General features: G+C 47.9%; 1 protein-coding gene across 2 annotated transcripts in view; it reads left to right on the forward strand.

Moving 5' to 3' along the window:
- UBA2 (ubiquitin like modifier activating enzyme 2) overlaps nucleotides 1-25307 on the forward strand; it is a 470118-nt gene extending 444811 nt beyond the window's left edge. For both annotated transcript variants that reach the window (XM_069607094.1, XM_069607095.1), the window contains one exon: nucleotides 24460-25307. In XM_069607094.1, the coding sequence (XP_069463195.1) occupies nucleotides 24460-24644 (185 nt within the window). In that variant the 3' untranslated portion in view covers nucleotides 24645-25307. The remainder of the gene's footprint in view (nucleotides 1-24459) is intronic.
- The last annotated feature ends 588 nt before the right edge of the window (nucleotides 25308-25895 follow it).

Consider the following 25895-nt stretch of genomic DNA (forward strand, 5'->3'; position numbering starts at 1 on the left):
GGAGATTTGCACTTTACATCCAACATGGCTTCTGGCACATAGAACTTACCATACCTTGCACGTCACCTGCGGCTCACCCTTGAGCATGTACACCACAGCACCTACTCCACTACCCTCTTCCTTGCTGCACTTGCACGTTCTCAATACTCACAAGGCATAGTAGGTTCGGCCGTCGCTGTATTTTGTTTTTGTTTTTTAATTGCACTGCTATCCCATGTTCCATCCCTGCTGCCCTGTGGGCGTTTTGAAACAGAATGGATTTCCTGTAAAAGTGCCTAACAAGTAAACAATAAATAAAGAAGTTAAGCCTTTTGGCTCCACTTACCTTGCTAAACCTATCTGTGTTGGTGTCGCTGATCAGTCCCTAGGGCGATCAGTGCATAAGAACTGTTCTCCATTGTAAAGTTCATTATTTTTCCCCGCACATGTCACCTTGAGTAAAGTGCAGTAGGAACAGTAACTGTTTTCAGCTACTATTTTGCTATGTGCATGTTTACAGAATGGGAAAATGGGAGTGGATACTTTTACAGCATTTTCTTTGTTAGTCTCGTGCACTTTCACATTTTACCGCTTCATGCTATATAGAGTATCATATACTCTAAAATGGCTTTGCCACAACATTTTCACCTGTCCTTTGGCAATTCTCTTATGGCCACCTTCCTGCCATGGATGGCTGGATTTTCCATATATGGTAAGCCTTTGGTCTGGGTGTGAGACCAGATGTTGGGGGCTACGGTGTCTGATCCCAATCCACATCACTGACAGATGTCTGTTGCTGGGCATATGCAGAGGCTGTCCAGGTTTGGACAGCGCCCGCCAGTTTGAATGTTTCAGAGCTTTGAAATTGGTGGGCTGGAGCCATATCCAGCCAGTATCCTGAATAAAAGGACTCCTCTTACAGCCATACTTCAGATAAGCATTGGAGTCAAGACTGCTACGAGAGAGAGCTCAGTCTGCTAAAGACCCAGAACTCGTTGGTAGATCGTTGCAGCCCTTTCTTCAGTTGCCCAACAAAGCCTGGTCTGAGCAGATCGCAAGAAGACCACCCATCAGTGCTTCAACTCCTGGACCGGTGGGAACAACCAGTCCTGACCTCCGTTCAAAGATCCAGCTGCTGCAAGGTCTCGAACAGTCCTGGGACCATCTTGTCGGCTAGCCAGATGTCCTCATGGGGTACTTTGCGCCAACAGTTTTGATCCCTGATTGAGCCTTGGGACTCTGAAGATGGTCCGCTTACAGAACAAGAAGCATTTCCCTGTAGCTGCAGCTCTGTACCATGAAGGCCCTTGGAGGACCAGATTCTTTGTTCACACCATGTGGGTAGACTTCCGCCATTTTCAGCAAGTGCCCATCGCTGCAAAGCTGCCTGTTTCGTATCCTGGAAGTCCTCTTGAAGTCATTGCAGAAGTGGTGGTCCCATGGTTGGTGTGTCTTTAGTCCAGCTGTTAAGAATCTGATCCATCGGACCACAGAACAATGATTGAGCAAGACCCAATAAACCAACACCTCAAGGGACAACTTCACCTGTGACCCCTGGGCTACCTCCAATGGATCCAAGGCACACATTCGGAAGGCACAGCGATTTCAGTAACTTCTACGGTGGTCCTTCAGCGAATAGTAGTAGAGGGAGTTGGTAAACCTGCCTGTTTGGCCCCCGCCGGTCTACATAAGTTTGTATGGGTGCGTCTCCCCTAAATTGGTTGGATTGGGAGCGGGTCTATTAACCCCTTAACTGCTGAGGGTTTTTCCTCCCAGTGTTGAGCCCTTTTTTGGACATGTAAGTATGTTGGCATTCAATCCCTTGTAGCTTTTTTGTTACAAGTGATATCCTGGCCAAATGGGCACCCCTTTCTTCCCACATGTAGGTGGTTTTAAAGCCAATGATCTGTGGTTTACTATTGTGGGATGAGAAAAATAAAAAAAAGTGACCTTGTTTTTTCCGAAAATGCCAAAAAAATGATGTACAAAGAAGCCTGTGGTTTTTACTTGTAAGTGCTACGAACAAAAGGTTTGCAGTTCTAAATTGGCAATTTTCCAAGCTTTCAAGAACCGGTTGAGTGAAAACAAAAACAAAATATTTTTCACAAGTGTAACTTCAGGTTTGTGAGATGACTATTTTGTTTTTATCCCCTACAACATGCTTGCATGGAATGGAAGTGGGTAGGAAAGCTGAATGGGAACCCAGAGGCATGCGATTCTGAAAAGTAGAATTCAGGAAGGGCCCGTAATTGCTCAAAATATTGAAAAAAATTACTGAAAACGAAGCATGTGCTGGACATTTTTGCACTTGTAAGGTAATGGTTTTCATGAATATTCAGAAAAGCAATGCTCCCCTATAGTAACCCCACTCCCCTCCCCACCCCCCTCCCACCCTCCGACTCTTCCAGTTGGGAAAATGAACATAAACCAATCTGGTGAAGAATACATTCTTTTTGAAAGAACACAGGCTGACCTTTTGAAGGATAGGTGGCTTGCGCAGGTCAAAAAAGCGTGCAGTTTCTGAAGTAGTGACTCGATGTAGGGTACATTTAGGAAATGAAAGGATTGTGTAACAAAGAGCAGTAACACATGTAAAAACAATGAATGTCCTACCTTACCACATTCCCAGAGGTGTTCCAATAAAAATGATGCCTCACATGTGGGTGCACTGTCCCTGGCCTAAAAGCTATAAAAACCTTCTTCTTTAACTCGAAGGATTATATTTGAGTTTATGGCTATCAACCTGGATTTTTGATTTGACCTACTCTGACACTTCGCCCATTTTATGTGTAGTTTTTTTTTTTGTCTAAGTGCACTGAGGCCTATGGGTGTGTTGCGCGGTACAAAAATATTATAATAAAAGTAAATGGTTAACCCACAGGTATGCCAAATGCTCTGCAGCAAAGTGTGTATTGGGCCTTATGGGCAGCCCATAGATTTACTCCCACAAAAGAAAACAAGGAACCACATTTTCGAAAAGATGATGCATGTGGGAATTCAAATACACCCAGAATGCAAGCATTTCCTACCCAGAAAACACTGAAATGCTCAGCAAACAGTGCATGACCTACCTTCTTACGTTGCCACAGGTGTCCAGATAAAAATGGTACCTCACATGTCGGTTCACTGGCCTGGCCCAAAGGGAAGGGGCTAAACTGCTGGCATGGAAATGCTCAGTGAAGAGCATATATTGGCTTGCGGCAAGCATCACAACCACCAAGGAAAGTCCCACGGAGCCCCAGCGAGGTCCCATTCCACTGTGGAAGGAAAAGCTGTAATGCAGCCCGGCCACAGCTCCAGGACGGCCGTATCAAATGTTACCCCTCCCTAAGGGCAGATAAGCAGGTTATGCTGCCCATCTGCCCCCAGGGAGGGCAAAAGTTGAAACCCCATCCCCTTTAGGTCCAGAGGGCAGACGGCTGCTTATCTGCTAAGTTGCCCCCTCCCCTAAAAGGAATCCCTGGGGTCTATTGGCCATTGCTGCTCCCCGGAGAATGGCAATATGGTGGGAAATACAGGGAAGCAGCAAGTTTTTGCACCTTCTTGGGGGGGTTGGGGGGGGGGGGGTTCCTGAGAGGGCTGGTTCACAGGGCCAGCCCCCTGCTGCCCCCAGGTTTGCCAATCTGCATACACTGGTATGTATTGCCTTCCTTGGGGGCAAATCGGTGCAAAACAGCACCCATCTGCCCCCAAAGAAGGCAAAACAACTTTGTGCCACCTTTGTGGCAATATTTGGGGCGGGTGGAGAGCGGTTTGGCCTGAGGTCCCCCACGCCCAAAATCATTTCCCTGGTAGCCTAGTGGTCCTCGCTGCTTCTCTGGGGTGGCAAAATGGGGCCAGACCCTCAATGTTGCCCCACTCCCAAGGAAGCAGCAAGAATCTGCACCTACTTGGGTGGGGGATTCATGGGGGGGGAGGGGATGGCCCCAAATACATGGAGGTATGCTGTGTTGCCTTCCATGGGGGCAAATCAGTGGGAAAAAACACCACTTTGCCCCCAAAAGAAGGCAAAACAGCATGTTGACAACTTTGTGGTCATTTTTAGCATAGGGGCTGTTTTGCCTGTGCGGCCCGCCAAATTAATTCCCTGGTGGTCCAGTGGTGATTGCTGGTTGAGGATTGAACGATCCTCGACCAGAATCTGCTTGTGTGGGCGCTCATTCGAAAGGTGAGTCTCCCCATTCCAATGAGACCTCATATGAGCAAATCTGGCAACAAATGACCTTACAGTACGCAAAAGCGCTTCTGCTGTATTTGCATGCTCTGTGCTTCAGCATGTACATATCACTAATGTCACGTCTGCGCATGTAGCATGTGCCAACATCATCACGGCAGCCCCAGGCACTGAAGGGGGAAGTCCTCCCCCTTCAATGCCTGGGGGTCGGGAAACTCGTTGCTCTCCACACCCCCAAAGGTAGATAAAGAAAAGGATCTCTGCACTGCAGAAGCACTCCGCACTGAAGGGGGTTAAAGACTTTCTTTATATTGAAATTTGAAACCCTTATATGGACTTGTTGGCTCAAAGCCACACTTGTGCAGCCTCCTAAGAGACGCAGAGCCTCCTAAAAATACTTTCATTGGGGCCTGTGACTCATGGTCTTTTTTTTCTAGCTACGGTAAGACTGTTTAAGATTAGAACCTTGGTTCTAAAGTTTTTGTACTGTTTGCTAACTTCTTGTTTCACAACCTATCAGATCTCAGCCTCAATTACTACCTGGTTTTATTTTCTTAATTCACCTGCTATACTACAGGTCCTTAGTTTTTCAAACTATTTAAATCTTAGCAGAGCAACCACAGGTGAGTGGGGTGGGGTGTGTGTGTGTATGTATGTGTGTGTGTGTATATATATATATATATATATATATAGATAATGTTTTAGTGTTTAACTTGTGGTTTTTTAAGAGTTCTATAAGCCCTAAATAAATAACTGTATTTCTGTACAACTTGTATTAAGAGTGCTACGTTGGTGCTTACCCGACTCCTGCCCTCTCAACTCTGAGCTTTGCTATTCAGTCACACAACCCAGATAGAGTAGAGATACATTGGCGTTCCTCCATGTTAATCTGGTATAGGTTGTTGTTGGTCTCCTCCCTCCTGCAGATCCAAGTACTGCTGTGAAAGTCCCTCATAGATGAGGAATCTGCTGGGGAATCGATCCATTAAAAGGACAAATGACTTACACTGCTAATTTTCTTTCTGATGCATGTTCCTCCCACATATTCCTCATTGACCTCCCTACCTTTCCTGGTGGATAGCTAGTATTCTTGGTTCTGCAGTCCCTCTGAGTGCTATGAAAAGGGTGGAACTAAGGTCATGGGGCACTGCGCCTTAATAAATACTGGTCCCGGTGTGTCACATCGGCGCAGGGCAAGTAGATGTGTTGGGTGGAGCCACGTTGTGCCCTCTGGTGGTGGGAAAGAGCAGCTGAGCTGGGAAGATAGAATTGATGAGGAGAGAGGACCACACCACAGAATTGCAGTTCCTGCCAATCTATGCACAGTTTGCCCCTGAGAGGACATGCCGTAATGCTCTTACCTACTACCACGAGTGTGTTAAGATGATACCTTCCAAGTATCCTAGAGTGAAGTTGAAGATGACACTGGTGGGAAGAACCTTTTGGAGGAACATTCTCCATTACGAAAGGACAAGCAGCAGCATAGGACAATGTCCCACTCCTCCAGCGATTCCTAGACCCCACTCTTTATCTTCCTCCAAGAAGTGTCATCCTCCATCCTGCTTCAGGAGTGGCTCAAAGCTCATCTCGTTGGCAGGTACCCTTTCCCCACACAATCCTCCATTCCGGAGGATTAAGAGAATTTCAGGCAGGAAATACTCAGTCTTTGCTAAGGCACCACTGGCTTTCGGCCTCTGCAACATCTGGGTCCAGGGGAACCGCCAGGCTTGATGCAGCTGGCACATGTTACACTCTGGACTGCAATCATATGCCTGCTGGTGCAGTTCCAGCTCCAGTTGTGGACACTGATCCGCCTTGGCACGGTGCGGCTCCACCCTCCAGTCTAGGCCTGAAAGCTGGACCTTCTTTCTACGATAGGCCTCCTGGTTCTTGTATAGAAGACCATAGCGAAGTGGTGGAGACCCTGGGGATGGTCTTTTTCCTCTAGACCGAAGGTCCAGTACGACTCTACAGACCTCTTGGACCGTGGTCCTCCAGGGCAGACCCTACTGCCACTGGACCCCAGTGGCAGCCCTTGTTGACCACTTGGGAGAGTCAGGCTTCGGTCCCTGCTGTAGATAGGGACCTTGCCAAGAAGCTTTGTTCTGCCACCCCCTCCCCATCAAATCCAAGATTTCTTTCCACACATAAATCACTGGAGAGCTTAATGGTGCAGTCTGGTTGAAGTCCATGACTTAACCGTTTCTCCAGAATGGGGTCTGGCATGGATTCACATGTTCATGAATTCACATGCTCATGAATATTCCCCGTCATGCTGGGAATCTTCGGTAAAGAAAAAATCAGTTTCAGTTTCGTTTCTGAACTGTCTTTCTCCTAATAACCAATCACTGGTCTCTGGGTCATACTGCCCCCAGCCAATGACTGCCCTCTACCCAAGCCCCTCCTCTGGCAGCCATCTTCAGATTTTTACCGCACGTTCAAGTGTTGGGAGTCCTCGTGCTGTAGCTCTCGCGCTTTTAGTGCGTTTTGCGAATTTTCAGAGATTTCATCTCATTTTTCGGTCCATCGAGCCTCCAGCTCCACCGTTTCTACTTCTGATCAAGGGGGACCCGTTTCGGATTCTTCAACGCCCCTTCAGGGCAGAATTTTCATCGAGTTTCACTTCTCAGAGGCTTCCGGAAGATCTTTGAGGCATACCCACGTGGACATGGCCCAGGAAAAAGGCAACACGACGCCCGGACCCAAGCTCTTCAGGAGCTGCCCTGGATGTGGACTACAGAATGTCTTCAAGGAAGATGAACATTCTTGATGTCTCTACTGCCTTCATGAAGACAAAACGCACGTGGAGAAGGACTGTGCTTTTTGCAAGAACATGTCCGAGCGGACGATGAGGGATTGTTGTGCCCACCTCACCAACTGGCTGGAGGGGAAGAGCCCAGCAGCGGGTGAGAAAAAGAAGTCTGGTCTTCTAAGTCCTTTGAGGGCGCCCCGGTGACGGGGGCACAACAAAAGGCTAAGCACTGCGAGTCCAGACAACGGGAGCGCTGAACGGTCGGGCTCCTCGGCAGCCAGGCAGGGTGCAATTTCACCGACGCCATCAACCACGAGCCAACGCTCTGGCTCGGGGAAGAGGAAAGCGGAGAACCCAGGTAAGCTTCGGGAGAAGTCCCGGTCGATCCCGGCGACAGCCGAGGGGGAGCGAGGTGGTGACCCTCCCCTCAAGGTGAAGGCCTCAAGCTCATCAAAGGTCGTGAATGCCTTGATTCACCCGGCTAAGGCCTCTATTGAGGGTGTTGTGGCGGCCCTGGCGAAGCCTGTGGAGGTGACCTCGGGGCCTAGAGTTTCCCTGCCACCGCGGAGGGAATCTTCTTTCCAGCCCATCGATAAGACCCCCGTGAAATCCCCGGTGGGAAAATAGGGGGGTGGGGGGTCGGTGGGCATCACGGACACAGCCTCTGAAGAACTGGCTGGAGTCGTAAAGGTCCTGAGCAGGAAGTTTGAGGAGGTCTGGTCCCACGGGAAGGATCCCGAAGAGGCGCACCAGGAAAGCGACGGCGACGAGTAACACGTGGAGGCAGAGGATTCCACTCCCCAAACGCCACGCCCGTTGCAGCCGGTACCTGGGCCACAAGACCACTTGGGGGCGATCTTGATGGCGATCCCGGCCTTGTGTATGGAGATAAAGACAAGGTTGCCCTTACCACCAACGGACGACCCAGCGGAGCCTGGACCGCCGGAAAGCCCTCCAAGCAAGCGAAGGAGAATTCATCCACCCCCTCCTTTCCAGCCTTCTCGGCCCGCACAGCCTTCTTCCCAGTCTCCTGAGCCGAGGGATGATACGGGAACAGAGACAGCCACGACGGGGATGGATGATGACGGTGGTGACGGGATGGACCTTCCATCACCACCTGCTTGGGCCTCCCCGTCCGACGAAATTGGCTCCTTCCACGCCATGATCGCCTGGGCATCCGAGCTCTTCCAGCTCTGCCCCGTAGAAGAGAAAAAGGAAGGTTTCCTCTATCAACGACAGGAGGCCAAAAGGAAGACGGTCCTCTTGGTCCCGTTCCTCGACATCTTGGACGAGGGGCTGTTGCTCCTGAAGAATCCATCCACGGCCCCTGCCAAGAGAGACCGGTACGAGAAGAAGTACCGGGTTCCGGATTCCGCTCCATGTTTCTTAGGGCGCAACCTACCCCGGACTCTGTTGTCTCCGCGGCAGCCACGAAGAAAGCGGCGGGGGCGACGGCGTCAACTTCGACATCTCTGCCGGACGGCAAAGGGAAGAAATTGGACGCCATGGGACAACGGATTATCTCGTCGGCGGCGACAACCATCAAAGCGGCCAACACCCTCGCGATCGTGGCCCACTACGACAGGGAGCTACGGTTTAAGATCTCTCCTCTACTGGATTTCCCCCCGGACGACAAGAGGGCTGAGGCCTTAGAGATCCTACAGGAGGAAGAGGTGGCCTTGGACCGCACCATAACGGTGGCCACGGACATTGCAGACACCGGCTTCCACCAGATGGGCAACAGCGTTTGCCTTCGCCGGCGCAGTTGGCTCAAGGCAACCGATTTCCGTCAAGACGTGCAGACCAGGGTCCTGGACATGCCCTTCGATGGGAACAACCTGTTTGGCAAGGCAGTGGACGAGTCGCTGCAAGCCATCAAGGCTGACACGGAGACTGCTCGTGCCTTAGGCGTTCTTCAGCAACGACGGCCGCCCTTTTGGGGCTCCGGAGGCAAGCAGGGTGCCTTCAAGGGATTTGGCAGCAGCTCCTCGACATACCGCCAGGCGGCTCGCTCCTCTTCGCAGGAGGTCCACAGGGGACGCGGCAAGCAAGGAGTATCTTGTCGACAGGAGGCCAGGGCGGCAAGGCCACCGCCAAGCAGGATTGAACCGGCCGTAGTGTCGGGCCCCCACCTGAGCACCCCGGTGGAAGGCCGGCTGGCGAACTTAGTCAGCGTGTGGGAGTCCATCTCCACCGACCGTTGGGTGCTGGATGCTCTGGCCTGTGGGCACACACTGTAATTTCTAAGAAAGTGTCCCCGTGTTCCACTGGTGGCCAGAAAGGAAAACCACGTCCCACAACTACTGCTGGAGGTACGAGCGATGTTAAAGAGGGGAGCCATCAAACTCGTCCCAAAGAGGCTCCAGGGCTCCGGAGTATACTCTCTGTACTTCCTCATAAGGAAAAAGACCAGCGGTCGGTGACCCAACCTGGACCTTCGTCGTCTAAACAAGTACATCAGGTCCCAGAAGTTCCGGATGGTTACCCTGCAGCACGTGCTGGGACAACTGGAGGAAGGCGACTTCCTATCGTCACTGTACTTGGAGGACGCCTACTTTCATATCCCTATCTTGAAAAAACATCGAAAGTTTCTGCGATTCGTAGTCCAAGGACGGCACTACCAGTTCAAGGCCCTTCCCTTCGGACTGAAGTCGGCACCCAGGGTGTTCACCAAGTGCCTGGCACCAGTGGTGGCGCGGCTGCGCCTACAGGGGATCCACGTCTACCTTTATCTGGACGACTGGCTCATCCGGGCGGAGTCAAGGGAACTCACCGTCAAACATACAAGGAAGACCGTCCAACTGCTCATGGATCTAGGTTTTTCGATCAACTTCACAAAATCCCACCTGGTACCGTCGCAAGTCGTCCTGTTCCTGGGAGCAAAGCTCGACACAGTGGCGTGACTATCATCTCCGTCGGAGGAGAGGACGAAGGCCATCCTAGGCAAGGTGCAATGGCTATCGACCATGGACGTGGCCAAGGTGAGGTCCATTAAGTCCCTGCTCGGCATGATGTCCTCCTGCATTAACCCTTGCGCCTTTGCAGACTACGGATGCGACCACTGCAGGAGTTCCTCGACGCCCGTTGGATGCAAGCGACGGGCAACTTCGAAGACAAGATCTCACTCAACGAGACCTTTCGAAGAGCAATCCGGTGGTAGGGCACCACGCGCATCTGACGGCGGGTATGGATTTCCAGACGCAGGCCCATCAGGAGACGGTGACGACGGACGCCCCCCTGGAGGGATGGGGGGCTCACTCCGGAGATCTCCACGCAAGAGGCCTTTGGCTACCGAAGGAGAGGTCACTTCACATCAATGTCCTAGAGCTCCGAGCCGTGTTCTGGGCCCTCAGGTCATTCCTTCCGTCCCTCAAGGGCAAGGTGGTGAGGATCTTCACTGACAACACCACAATGATGTTTTGCATCCGGAAGCAGGGAGCCACCAGATCCTCCGCCCTATCCAAGGAGGCCCAGGATCTGTGGCTTTGGGCCGTAGCCCAAGGGATGTTTCTGCTACCCTTCCACCTGTCAGGAATAAAAAACACCATCGCCGACGCACTCAGCGGGGAGTTGCACTCGTGCCATCGAGTGGGAACTGCGGCAGGATCAAGTGGACATCCTCTTCCGAAGATGGGGCAATCCCCAGACCGACCTATTCGCGATGGCGGCGAACACCAAGTGCCAGAGGTTCGCCAGCGGGTTTCCCCAGCCGGGGAGCATGGGCGATGCCTTCTCGTTCCCCTGGGACGGCCTGTTCCTGTATGTGTATGCATTCCCTCCATTGCCGTTGCTGCTGCGACTCCTCAACCAACTCAAACGGTCCCGGTGCAGGATTATCCTCGTCGCACCGGCGTGACCGAGGCAGATCTGGTTCCCGGACTTTCTGGATATGCCAGCGCCCCCCGATCACTCCCCCCCCATCCCCCTCCCCAGTCAAACTGCCGACGGATACGGATCTCCTCGTCCGAGAAGGGGGTGCCATCCTCCACCACGATCAGGCGTCACTGAACTTGCAGGCCTGGCTCCTGCAGCGCTAGAGTTTGGAGGGTATGATATCCCGGCGGACTGCAAGGAGGTGCTTGCAAAGGCCAGGGCGCCCTCGACTCTCGTGTTACGGACACAAATGGAGGAGGTTCTCTGTCTGGTGCCGTGCACAGATTATTAACCCTGCTGCGGATTATGGCCCCTCAGGTGCTGCCGTACCTTCTGTCGCTGGCCAAGGCGGGGCTGGCTCACGCCTCCAGCAAGATCCATCTAGCGGCGATTTCCCGCTACTGCAGGACCCCGGGGCGATCATCTCTCTGGTCCCATCGCCTGGTGGAGTGTATGAAGGGACTGTTCCGGTCATTCCTGCCGGTGAAGGTTCCGGCCCCGGCGTGGGAGCTCAACGTGGTGCTGGCCAGGCCGCCATTTTAGCCACTGTATTCGGCACTGTTGAAGTTCCTGTCGTCAAAGACGGCGTTTCTTGTGGACATCACCTCCACACGGCGAGTGGGAGAGATCCAGGCCCTCTCCTGTAAACCTCCATACTTGACATTTCACGAAACGAGGGTGGTGCTGAGGACGCACCCGTCCTTCATGCCCAAGGTGCCGTCGGACTTCCATCTCAACGAGCCCTTGGTGTTACCCGTTTTCTTTTCGTCGCCGGCTGAGAGGACTTTGCACTCGCTGGATGTAGCTAGAACGCTGAAGTTCTACGTGGACCGCATGAAGAGTTTTTGGATGACATCACAGCTGTTTGTGAACTTTGGAACTGAGAACCAAGGCAAGGCCCTCTCGAAGGCTTCCATTTCCAGATGGCTCTCCGGCTGCATCATATACTGTCCCCAGTTGGCAAGCCGACCATTGCCCGGCTGTCCGAGAGCCCATTCGACCAGAGCGATCGCTGCCACCACGGCGTTCCCATCTGGTGTGCCCCTGCTCGACATCTGCAGGGCTGCTACGTGGAGGTCGACACACACCTTCACAAGATTCTTCTGCGTCGACCGGGATTCGAGGGAGGAGTCCACAGTCGGCCAGGCAGTGCTGCGCAACCTGTTCGCCTGAAAGTAGGCCTGGCCTGATTAGGAGCTAAGAGATGCTTAATGTTGATTGATGAAATGCTTATTGTTGAGCCTTGCCACCTCCCGTGGTTGTGCATGTGTGTACTGCTATGTATTCTTGTATTCATGAGCATGTGAATCCATGCCAGACCCCATGCTGGAGAAGGAACAAGTTACTTACCTGTAACTGTTCTCCAGCATGGGTCTGGCATGGATTCACATGCGAACCCTCCTTCCTACCCCTCTGCGTCTCTTCACTTGGTCATACTGCCACTTTACGTGCTACCAAATCTGAAGATAGTTGCTAGAGGAGGGGCTTAGGTAGAGGGCAGTCATTGGCTGGGGGCAGTATGACCCAGAGACCAGTGATTGGTTATTAGGAGAAAGACAGTTCAGAAATGAAACTGATTTTTTTCTTTACCGAGGATTCCCAGCCTGACAACGGGAATATTCATGAGCATGCTGGAGAACAACAGTTACAGGTAAGTAACTTGTTCCTTTTGCCTCAAGACCGGGAAAGAGAAAGTTGGTGCCAGGGCCGGCAAGGTCTTTGCCTCAATCATTCTGGCTTTGAGGGCATTTGGCCTCTGTATTGTGATCGCTGCAGCTAGGTTTGATCTCTGATGAGCAATGGGAAAGCAAGCTTGCGCACCCGGTGTTGCAGTCGTGCCTAGACCCGGCTGATTGTATGGCACATGCTATGGGGGCGCAAAGTCAGTCCTGCAGATACACTTGTGGGAGGGGACCTTTTGGTTTCATACCAGATGTCCAGTTGAATCTTTTGGCTATCCTGTTAGGAAATATACTGGTTGGGGCAACGGCTGACTCCCCCTACAGAAATTGTAAGGCCAAAGCAAGTCCTAGGGCCTTGCTGTGCAACAGCAGTCTACCCTTGCTCTAAGGGGGGGTCTTTCTTTCCGGCCCTTCACCACCTTCGACCACAATGGCAATGGACCTTGTACTGCAGATAAGCAGCCACAGCACTGTCCTCCCTGCCATGGTAAAGGTAGAGGGGGCGAGGGGGGTGCAGGGAGGAGATAGTCTATAGAGTTGGAGACATTTCTGTTGGTGCTTGCGAGTAACTATTATTCTTAGAGACGGCGCTCTGCACACAGCTGTTGCTGCAGAACACAGCGGAGCTGAGTGGGGTAGAGTGAAGTGGTCTGCCGTGGGGGGCAGGAAGCAGTTTAACAAGCACAATAACGGACATTTGCATTACGTCACTGTGCAAATATAGCAGACATTGGGAATCTGCGTTGTTGAGGACTTATGAGCTCTATTTGCATTGGTAAGCAGTGGGCTCATAGTTAAAGTGCACATTGATCTTTCCATTTGTCCCACGCAAACTTGCATTCTTGTATCTTTTTATAGCGTTGATGGAATATAAGGCCGGCTACAGTCTTCGCTAATTGGATATATAACACACATTTTGTAACGAAAAACGTTACATCAACCAACTTTGAACTACAACTCTACGATAAATTCTGGATTTAAAAACACGCATATATTTGGGTTGCTATCCCTGCACCACAAGAACATTAAAGTCTCAACATATGTTTATTTCCCGGACCACTAATTTATTTTCTTTTTCTTCTACATATTTCCCTTTGATCTGGGACCCTCTTCCTGGTGTGAATTTTGCCTCCCATGAAGTGAAAGACTGTGCTTGGATTTTTTGCTGTGTTCTCTTTGTGCTACAGAGGAACCCCAGAGACTGCGGGCTGCTTTCATCCTAGTAGACTGTCGAGGCATAACTGAATCGGTCCGTTACTTCCAGCCACAATATTGAACGGTATTCTCTGCAGGTGTTAGACTCCGCAGGTGTCTTCATTGCTGTGCCGGCCCCCACTCGCCTTCTACCAGTGTGGAGATGACTCGGCGGGTGACTGGTGGAGAAATAAATATAGGGCACATAGTACCTCAATTGACTTTAAACCCAGACGACCAGTTCAATCCTGCAAAATTGCCTTTTAGGGATATAGCACCTGCTGGCACCACTCAACCTGAAACCGGCGGGAGCTTAAGAATTCTGCCTTTTTGCCCATCTCTGGACAATGTTTTTGGATCACTATTTTGTAAAAACTGCGGCAACATGCACCGAAGTTAAATACACTTTCATCGGTCAGAGGCAAGGCGATGCTGGTCCACTCTGTTGGCACAGGATATTTTTGGTGGCCAAAGAGATTTGACAGATATTAGCATTATTGAATTTGCAGACCAGGCCGTAGAGCACAATGCAATTCGGGGGCTAGCGCTGCTCGACATTGCAGATAGCGTGGTCCAACAAACATGCGACGCATCACATACCGGCTCACCATCGGATCTTACCAACTTAATCGGCAGGTATTCCATTACCAACGAACCCGGATGGCCCTGCCCGTATCCAAGATGACGGCTCCCCCATGCCCAGTGCTCAACACGAAAATTCAGCCATGCACCACACAATCTGGGAAGTCAATGAAAGAATCCGGTTGACCCATCCGACGGTCTCTGCCCTTAACATGGTTCTGAGTTTGTATCTCATTATGACATCTGGGCTGAGTTATAAACAAGCTCCTTGATAACAGAGGTGAACAGCAAACTTGATTCTATAGGCTCTGAGTGGTGTTATAATCCTTTGGGATCCGGTCTGGCTGCATTGGTTGTTCCTACTGAGGAGCTACAGCCTATGCCAGCGAATGTGGAGGACATAATCAAAGTAATTGAAATCTTTGACACCACTATTCCAAGGGTTATTGACCAAACACCAGTTAACAGTATTCCCCCCTGTGTTAAAGTTGTGCTCCACCTTAGCTGGTGGGGAAGTTGCAGAGGAGCCGTCCAGTAATAAACCATCTCAAGGGAAACCAGCTAAAGTTATTAGGAAAAGAACTCTGCAACGAAAGTCTCGGCAAAACAATCCAAGATTGAACTACAAACCCCTCTTTAGAACCGACGTGCCGCCCCTCTTGGAAGAGGGCATCCCATTAGATCTGGTAAAGAACAAGATTTCAACAACTGATATCCAGTTCTTCCCTATCCCTCTGTGCCAGCAAGCTTACCCCCTATAAATGGGGGGGATGGGATTGTCCGCTTTTACATGTATGGGGGTGGAAACATCAAGGGAAGTTGGCCCACCAATACTAGGACCCCCCGTTAGCAGGGGACTAGACTGGGAACTACGTACATACGGCAGCCATTGCACTGTTCTATCACTTTGCCCAAGCAGCCGCTCAACACATACTCGCAAACAATCATGCTGGGGTTTCCTGTTTAATAAGTTAACAAAGGAAAGTGGGCGGAGTCTGCCTGCCTGCTCGAAACCTGATTGCAAATCACCCTGAGGGGTGAGAGGGGGATTCGAGACAGTTTTGAAACCAGTTGATCTTTGCCCAGGGCGTTGGGCTACTGAACCCAAAACTGGGGCTGGGGGAGTTCAGGTTCTAAGCAATTTGCCATCTAACCATTACTCAACAGTAGCGGCGGGTGTGGGCCAATTGCTTCAACGTTTGCACGTACCTACTGCCTACGTGCTACTGGATTGCTCTCTTGAATGGCCCGCCCCGCACTGGGCTAAATCATATAGTATCTTGCAACATTGCAGAGGAGCTGATGGAATAGGGGAGAGGTCGAACGGGAACCCAAGAGGGAGGACGAATGAATCACTTCTGGACAAAATGGAGCTCAGACTTAAGATGTCAAGTGCTCTCTGTTCCGACTTGCCAGTTCGTCTTAATCGATCAAACATCCTGTTGATCTTTGCTGAAATTCCATCACTGGGTCTCCTTGGCTCTTCAAATATGGACAGAGTGGCCGTTCCAGATGTCACCGGAATACTAGTATTATTTACCTCAAAAAGAACCTTGTTCTTTCCCAGTGATCTGTACTCTCCCAGTGATCTGGTATCTTAGACCTGGGCTCTGAAATCGGACCAATGAAGCTGGGGGATGTTTTCTGGGGTGGAGGGGGTCGGGGGGGGGGGGTTGAGGGGGCACGAGATAATATACATATCGTTGTTAGACCCCACAGAGATGAAGTTAGAAGAACTGGTGTGGTAGCGGAATGGACGTATGAGAGTAAAATGGATTGGGCACCAGTCGAGTAAACTCTGGCGTAAACCAGTGCTTTAGTCAACCAAGAGCTCTGGGCACGGGGGTTGAGAGATGACGCTCTGCCTCAAATCCTGCAATACCCGTGGGTGCAGACATCGTTTTACCAATCCCTGCTGTATTGCTCCGTTAAGAGAGGCAAATTGTATATATTTACAAGAGACTTGGCAGACTAGTGCACCAGTTCTGGACGGCTACCACCCAGCCAGCAAAACGGAATACAGGCGGGAGAGCATCTGAGGGCTTGTTAATTGCAGTAGACACTGCCCTGGGCCTGATCGGGACTCCTGCAAAGAACCTACCCTTTGGTGCCATGGGGGTGGCCATTTGTTCCTCTGATTGTGCACTGAGGTTTTTGTTAATCAACATATACTGGCATACGGGAATCCTTGAGATTATTTTGTGAAAGCGGTATGTGAGTGTATTGATGAGTGGTCCTCTAGGTATCCTAATGACAGTTATTGTAGCGGGCAATCTTAATGCCAACTGCCTGTTACAAAACTCTGCATGGGAATTGTCTCAGAAGTGGATAGTATACCAATGAACTCCAAATGTCAAGCTGGTAGATGCTGGTATTTTAGGTTGGGATAATTTGGGCTGCAGCCCCTGGTGGGTAAGACATCTAGCCAGCAGAATGAGACTGACTGGCATACTTGGCATAGAGGGAGTTGTTTCTCTATATTGGATTACATCTACATTGATGACTACTTATCGAACTGTTGTGTATCTTTCTCTGTGTAGAACTGGGGTGACCATTGTATATTGACAGCAGTATTTGACATGTCTTGGTTTCACGTGAATTTAGAAGCCAGCCGCATTTAACCGTCAGGCAATGCAATTCGTTGGTCTGATCTTAACATTCAGCTCTTAAATCAAAACCTCAATGATATCATGAATAGTACTGCTCTGGCCTAGAAAATTGGTAACTTCAATGTGGATTGGACCTAGAGTTTTATTTGCAATCTGATATCTGAGGTGCGTTCTCGACCAGGACTTAAGCCAAGTAGATTATTGTAGCAGTGTAAAGGTCTGGCTAAAGACATAGCTTATGCTAAAACCAATATGAGGAGGAAAATGAGACAACTCTGTGGTACTACTGGAGACGGTCTTGTGTGTCTCGACCTCCTAAAAAAAAAAAAACTGAAGTATAAAAATAACTGTATTGCAACTAAAGGTCTGTTACTTCAGCATGACGCAGAAACTATGCTTAAGCTCCTAATTCACTCTCGTGTGAGTGCCTTTTGGTCACTTATTAATGGCCAGGATCCTCATTTTGCAATTATACAATTAAACCTCATCCCGAAGTCGGAATGTATTTCCTACTTTGAAAATAATATTTTTGGGTCACCGGTTAATAATATTGTGGCAGAACACGATTGTAGCTTGCCCATATGTAATCATAAGTGGAAACCGCTGCTGGAAAATCTCAAGCCTCTGGCCCGAATGGCCTAACTAATAACTCTCTAAGCTGACCAACATAATTGGGCCAATTTGTTCTGTTTCCAATTTGGTGATATCATCTGCACGGGTATTACTCGTTCCTCATGGAGTACGGCCCATGCAGTTCTAATATTCAAATGTGCTAGTAGGGCTGATTGAAAAAACGATTGGCCTATCTCTTTAATAGACTCAGTTGGTAAGATCTTTTCTGCATTCATTTTGACCCATTTGGAACAATGGGCTTCGTCAGCACATTCGTTAAATTACAGACAGGCTTCCGAAAGGGACATTCCACCAACATCAATGGCCTAGCTGTTAAGTGCATTCAAGAAGCAGCTTGGCTGATGCCCAAAGGTTGTACTTATTATGGCCTCAATCGACTTATCGGCTGCATTCGATTGGCCCATAGCCGATTCCAATCTACACAATCTGGCCAGATGGGGTATGCCGGCGGGGCTTTTGAGGCTCGTAAATGGGGTTTATGAGAACTGCTGTATACAGGTCCGGCTAAGCCAAAAAGGGGACCTTACTAGAAGAATGTTCTCATATTGGTGGGTCAGGCAGGGCAATTGTTGGCCCTGTGGCTCTTTAACCAGTACTTATCAGATGTTGCAGAATGTCTGGGCGATGGCGGCCTTATTTCATCAAGGGTCGGGCAGACGAATATAGCATAGTTGGCTTATGCCGATGATTTCCTGATCTTTGATCAATCCAAGGTCAGTTGGCAGAGATTATTAAAGCCCTTTGCTGTGTATGCCAAAGACAACAGACTACTAATCAATCCAAGGAAAACAAAAATCCTGGCATTACAAGGAAAGGGAAGAAGAGCAGCCGTACCTCCTGGAACATCGAAGTGATAACTATAAAGATAGTCCTAGCATGGTACATTTGGGGTTCTATTTTGGGGCCCATAAAGGACTAAAAAGTAGTTTGGACATTCTGATGCAAAAGGCGGCTCCCTGGCACCTCCATGGCGCATGCCCCCCTCCTGCTTATTAGATTCCACATTCTTGGAGACACTGCCATTAGGTCACTGACTTTTTTTTCCCAGAGGGATGAGGGGTCTGTCCGACACTATTCAACAGTTTGGGAGACATTTAAATTTTGGCCCAGGGGGTAGGTGATCTCAATCTCCAATGGAACTCTGAGGGAAACAAGGAAGGATTTGGATAGCATGGACTGTTCTGAGACAGCTAGAAAATGAATATGGCATGACACACAACAGAGCACTATTGGGCCTCATCAAAGGGAACTTTCTGAAATGATGGACTGGGTCGGTTCCTTGCATGTGCCATTCAATTTGAGAAGGGGGTGCAAAACATCACCGGAATAATATGGACGTCCAGGAACCTCCTTACTGTTCCTGAGGCAATCCATGGCTAATTCCACCAATACTATCAATCTCTATATGCCAACTCCGACAGATGCACTGCTACAGACCTGTCAAGTTACCTAAATGAGATCCCACTCCCATCACTGACACAGGAAGTGCAGTTGGTACTGAATCAGCCACTCACGATAGACTAAATCACAGAGGCAATGATGGCCCTCCTGTCCGGTAAGGCCCCCGGCCCCGATGGTATAGGAATCGAACTTTACAAGGAGGTCTGGCTAACCCTTGCTCCCAGACTGTTGAAGGTCTGGGAGAAATCCCTTCAATTCGGATATTTGCCCCCTCCTCCTCCCCCCCTACCCCCGCACTCTCAGAAGCCGTGGTTACTGTACTATGAAAGCCAAAAAGACCGGTCTCTGAGATGTCCTTGTGTAGACCCTTATCATTAATCAATGCTGGCACCAACATTTTTGCCAAATGACTTTGCAAACGCATACTGCCTTATGTCGACCCTGGTCCACCCGGACCAAACCAGGTTTTTCCCAGGTCGCTCCACAGCATTTAACTTGCGTAGACTATTCTGCATCATGTCCCAAATTAACCCTCAAGCTCAGGCTGTGGCCGCAACACTTGACACCGAGAAGGCTTTTGATTGTCTCATGGCAATTTCTTTTTGCTGTGCTCGGGTATATGCAATTTGGGGATCTTTTCCTATGGTTTATTAGCCTGCCTTATGCTGGCTCTATGGCCAGAATCTGCACTGGTAGCACGATTTCACCAGCTTTCAACTTTGGCCGCGGGACAAGACAGGGCTGCCCATTGTCACCATTGCTCTTCGTCCTTACGATTGAGTACTTTGCATGCATAATACGACTGAAGCACAGTCAGAGGTTTACATATAGCCGGCCCACCACAAATTGTGTCCCTATATGCCGATGACACACTGTTGTATATCTAAAATCCAATACAAAACCTGGCTCACTATTGGAGGAGGTACGTACCTTCTCAACATGTTCTGGGTACCGTACAAACAAGTCAAAATTGGAGCTATTCCCGCTGAATGACGCCACACATATCCCGCCAGATCCTATGGGGTTCAGGTGGGTCCCGCACAAGTTTAAATATCTGGGCATCTTGGCTTCTCGTTCACATAGATCTTTATTGGGAGATAACCATGAAGCATACCTGGCGGTACTAGCGGACCAATTGGGTCTATGGACTAGATTCCCCATCTCATAATACGGTAGGCTCTCAATACTGAAAATAATTGTTTTTCCTAAACTGCTGTACTATTTCAACAATGTTCCTGTCTGGCCGGGACGCTATTTTACGTTAAACTACGCTCCTTGGCAATAGGCATCTTGGGAACCGGGGCACCACGATTGAACTGAGAGGGTCTGGCCAAACCCTTCGAAGAAAGTAGCCTCAAAGCCCCTGACTTTGAACTTTACTTATCGCCTCACAGGCGCAGTAAGATGGCTATTGGTATTCCATCCAGGAATGCCTGCTACATATGACCCTAGAGACGTATAGTGCTACAGCCTCAAATTTAAAATCAATCATGCTCTCAAATTAGCATGCTGACACTTGTATATTTGACCCAGTTCACGCGACAGTAAATGCGTGGGCAAGGTTGTTTAAGAGACCCATAATGTGGAGGGCTCCCCCCTCTGGCAGTGTCCTGGCCTCTTCCTGACGTTTGACCAAGATATTCAAAGTACCTGGGATCCTGGGGCGTTTATAACATTGCACATCCTTTTTCCTGATGAAGAATTTAAGGCTAAACTCGGCGAGAACCCAATTCAAACATTCCAATACTTCATAATAAGAACAGCAGTTTGTAGCTGCTGCCCCTCGTTTCCTCGCAAACCCAATGACTGCGAACTGCTGGGGATGGTAGTTTCCAGTAGACACTAGGAGACTTGTATCCAGGCTGTACAAGGCGTGTCAGGATAATCAAGTCCCCGTCTACAAAGCCAAAGATAAATGGGAGCAGGATCTGGGTATGGCAATAAATGAGGAACAGTGGTCACGATGGTGCCGTTTAACAAGATGTTTCCCTCAATGCTCGCTTCAGACTGATAACATTTAAAATACTAAACCAACTGCACTACACGCCAGCGCGAGTAGCAAAGTTGGAACCAACATCCAGCAGCTAATGCATGAAATGTGGCGCAGCTGCCACAGACTTTACCTAGGTACTGGAGCTGTCCACAGATTGTTCTGTTCTGGGGCTCAGTAGCAGAAGTCCTACATGATATTACAGACATCCCTCCTTTACTTTCACCATCCAAATACTTACTGGGGGACATAGGGAAAGTAGCAGTGAAGATTCGACGGCTTTTCAATCTAGGATGCCTGGTTGCAAAAAAAATGCATATTGTAGCTATGGAAATCTAAAGCTGGCCCTGATGTTAATGTAAGGTGCAGGGCAATGACCTATGCTAATGAAAGGGAGGAGGGCTACATTTTGTTGATTATACCCAGCTGTTGGACCTAAGGACATATGGGAACCATTCAGCAAGTATCTGCAGAAAAACGACTTTGGCCCAGTGAACGCATGATGGGATATCATATCTGATACTATGCACCAACTTCATGTAATTAGTTTTGTTTATTGGTACATGACAAGATTGTCTAACTCACACATGTATATGTCTAGAGGTTGTAGGTCTGTCACTGCACTAAATTAAAGGTTTAAAAACAAAAAAGAAATATAAATTCACTTTTTTAATTATTTCAAGTTTGGCTGATGTGACTTTTGTGAATTGTTGAAGAATGCAGAACTTCAAGCTAGAGTGGACCTATATGCCAAAAACTGAAGCAGCCAATTCCCAAGAGTGAAAAAATGCATTTCTGCAATTTGTAAAACAATTCATGGTTTATTCTCAAATGTGACTTTCTTGGTCGCCTAGGTCCGGATCGGTTGCATGCCACTTTAGGTCTAGACCCATTTAAGGGTTCAAAAGTTGCAGGAAAAGGCATTTTTCTATTCATATAAAACATGAACTGAACTGCCATGGTCTGTATGTCATAATTTTATGAGCTTGTTTTAATTATGTATATTTTTGCAATCTAGTGATGCATCATGGCCACTGTCTTTCTAGCACATGTAAGGAAGGCATGGTATCAATAGTAAGACAGACCCACATGACCACAGTTCAATGGTGTTTATTGAACTTCAAAAAGGGTTTGAAAAACACATATCTAATCCTGAATCTAAAGATGGGAGCAAGGTACGAGTCCTAGTGGTGTCTTGCCAAAACAAAATGGCCTATACTAACAAAGCAATTGGCAATCCTTACCTCTAAATACAAGAAGTGTGAGAAGCAATGTTATATAAAAGAAGTGTTCAAGAAATTATGTGTCAGGATATTCAGGCCGTTGGCCTCCCTCCCCCACGTTTTCAGCACGGAACAAGGCAGCACACTCTAACTTAGTCTCCCTCGGCCGGGCTCAGACCAATTTAATTCACTCTAACACAAACTTGCTTTAATACAAAGCTTTAAATTGATCTCCCTCGTTTGGGCTCGAACCAACTTTATCATCTACTTTGTCATCAACTTTCTTGGTAGCATCAACATCGAAGACATTTGATTGTGCACAGGATTTTGCTTGACCCCGTTGCAGGACCACTTCGATGCAGTTTTTGCCACTCTTTCACCTTTGTCATTTCTCAGTTGGATACTTTACAGAGACCTTCGAAGGCGCACACACGCGGTGCCTGACCACTCTGTCAAACATATCATATCTTGATTTCAAAGTTCAATCACTCATCTGTTCATTTTTACTTGCGTTGGTTATCACAAATGCGGTTTCATACACTAGACGCTTCAGTGCTCACCATACAATGTGCAACCTTGGCTTCAACACAGACCGGTCTGGTATCAAGCTCCCCATTTTACCGGCTGTGTTGCTTTCACTGGTACTGGTTTGTTGTAGGAGCCAAGGACAGTACCACAGCAGCAGGCGATTTTCCGCGTCTTGCTTATCGACGCGGGAGGGCCCTGCGGGATTCTTCAGCCTGGTTTCCTGTTCTTGCACTTTCTATTCTCCAGGTTTCGTGAAAGTAACTGTTCCTCGTTGAAAAGGTCAAGAGCACTTCCCTCCTTGCGATAACCTTCTGTTTTGCCGTCTTTCTCCTCCTGTTAAACTGCAATCTTGGAATTTCTTTTTCCTTGTGTGCTTTGTCTCGCTCGGTATATGATCTTGTGCGCTGCCTTTTATTCGTGTGGGGGAAGTGTAATGGAAGTCAGGTGTGCAGGATGGTCAGTAATTGCCTGACCATTGTATTGGGACATGTCAGATACACGGCTCGACTGTTAGTCTGTTTTCTCAGATAGCGAGCTGTCTGTGATAAAGCGTTTGTGTTGTGAAAGGGTGGGGGTTGAGTTCCGAAGTATCCTACCTGGTAAGCTGGGGTAAAGGTGTTACAGGGAAGGGGATACCGCGTCTCACCATCCGGTGTCCCACTCCCTGAAGACCCCTCACCCAGGTGATCCTCCTGCACTGGTTCAGGTTTCTCACACTGGTAAAAATCTTCGAGCAGCTCCAAGCAAATAACATTGTAACAGTGGACATATGAGGATTTTTTTTTTTGCGTGACACCCCAGCAACCAATGTTAACTTATTTCTTGTATTTTGATCAGGCAGCAGATATGATGATGTATTAAATTGACAATTGTCATTTTTAATCTGCAATATATCAAAATTAAACGGTCTTAAGGTTGTTGTTGGCATGAAACACAGGTCAGTAGAACTAAAATTGATTAGATCGTAGCTGGAATTGTTTTGACTACAGCCATCCAAATTCTAAAAAAAGCTGAGAAAACAAGAGTACAAATGCCTCTTGACTGACTCAGTATTATCCATTTAAATCCTAACTGAATGTGCCACCCTGGATCAAGAAAATGTATTGTTTCTGTACTCTTTCGGACATTGGCAATCCGTATTATGACTATAATTTACAAACCAGTGTATGACACTGGCACAGCGACATTGTTGCCATATAAACTACTAGCACCTTGTTGGTTTTTTGTCTGGACCATTTTGTGTTTTTCACTGGTTTGTTTGAGATGATGGCTATGGACTGCCCCTCCTTTGGCCAAAATTGTGGCCATTTCACAATTTTCTCAAACTTTGGCATTTGTAATTATTCTCACAGGGACCACTTTTCTCATAGCCCAGATCTCTTCTGTTTTCAGTCGCTGCCCTGTTTCCTCTTGAGAACCTTGCATCTACACTCTTCAGTCCATGGCTTGCACCTGTCCAGCAAGTAACCTTCTTTGCATTTCGTCTCACTCCTGTCCCCAACTTCCCCTTACTGTTGCCCTGTAGAACGTTTATGCCATCCAAAGGCTCCTTCAATCATGCAAAATGTATTTCCTCCTACCGTCTGTTTTTCCATCACTCTAGCATGCCCGCTACTTCGCCCTTTCCTTCTAGTCAGTGTAGTTCTTTGCCTTAGCTTTATACAAATGACAAACATGAAATGGCTAAATCATATACTTAGAATTATTCACTACGTCCCAAAGTATTTTACTTGTCATTGATGTGTGACGACCTGAAAATGACTACTTGTTTTTGATGAAGTGCTCTTGTAAAATGTAACAAACCACATTTCTCATGAGAATTGTGTACTTTTTTTATAGCACAAGATCAGGATGACTTGTTGATCCTGGATTCAGATGAAGAAAGTTCCCCTCCAAGCAGTGCAGCAGTCAGTGTGGAGGGTGGAAAATTGAAGAGAAAATTTGAAGAGAAAGACTTTTCCGATAGCAAAAGAATACGCACAGAGTTGGAAGCGGTGGACGACGACATCATAGAGCTGGACTGAGAAGAAATGCTACTTATGAATTTCTTTTCCAGTCAAGTATGGCTTGGGTGTGCGTGATGTCCAGAATTAGACAAATGGCATTTGTTTTCAAATAAATCCTTGGTACTGGTTAGATTCTATATCCATGTAGATATTGATGCATACATATGGAGTGGAGCTTTTTTAACAGTACGTTCAGGAGGTTCTACAGTCTCAAACTGGTTTCATTATAGAGAAAGTGTTACTCTAAAAAATGGAATACAAAACGAATGTTGTGTATAAAGTAATTTTAATGCAATGTAGTATTAAATACTTACTGTGGTAAATTGCGGGAAATCGTTTGATGCCTGTGTTTGTAGCCCTTAGTTTGTTTTGACTAAAAAGAAGATCCAGTTTGCTCCAGTCTAACAAATCCCAAAGCTAATCTGAAATGGGGTATATTTGTTTCCCCAAGTATGATGTGCTGTGTTTAATTGGTCTTTAAACGTTGTTCAGCACTATGTACATTACTGTAAACAATGTTCACTTCCCTATTTCAACTTGTAATTTCTGGCGTGTTATTGTGAGGCACATTTGGTGCATTGCTACATTTTCAGGTTATTTATATTTGATGTTTTATAAGACTATTGCTACTATACTGTACCTCAACTGGACCAAATAAATGGCAAACAAAATATTTGTTAATTTGCTTATATTGTCAACTTTGTGATAACCTGGGAGAGCATTAAATGTTCCATACAGTTTTTAAAGTGTTTTATATTGATGATGGGTATGTATGCTGCTCGCTCATCCCATCTTCAATAATGGTTTGTTACTTCGTTAGTAGCTATGATTGAAATAGATGAATAATGGGTTTTTGTAACCACTGAGTTAAACATTTGTATTTAATATATAATTCTGAGATGCATCAAACTCTAAACATGATGGACCCTCCACCGACATACGCATACACACAAGCCCTGAGTTCTATAAAATACAAAAACATTGATACAAAAGTCCCGAAATGGGAATAAATGATGGCATTAGTAACCTGCAGTTAAACTTGATTTGGATGCATCCATCGATAATAGCATGCATCTGTTAACTGTAGGGGTTATGGTACAAGAACGATAGTCTTATGTTTGTGCAGATATGTCCACTCTGGTATAGCCAGAGCTCCTTAATTACTTAGCATATCCATGCCCACCATTGAAAGGACATTTGTTTTACAGTATTTCATCCTACAAGCAGTCACATCTAAAAGATATACTTTTCATATAACTGGTGTTAATT

This window comes from Ambystoma mexicanum, chromosome 1p (assembly GCF_040938575.1).
Source record: "Ambystoma mexicanum isolate Mex_15411 chromosome 1p, UKY_AmexF1_1, whole genome shotgun sequence".
Taxonomy (NCBI): domain Eukaryota; kingdom Metazoa; phylum Chordata; class Amphibia; order Caudata; family Ambystomatidae; genus Ambystoma; species Ambystoma mexicanum.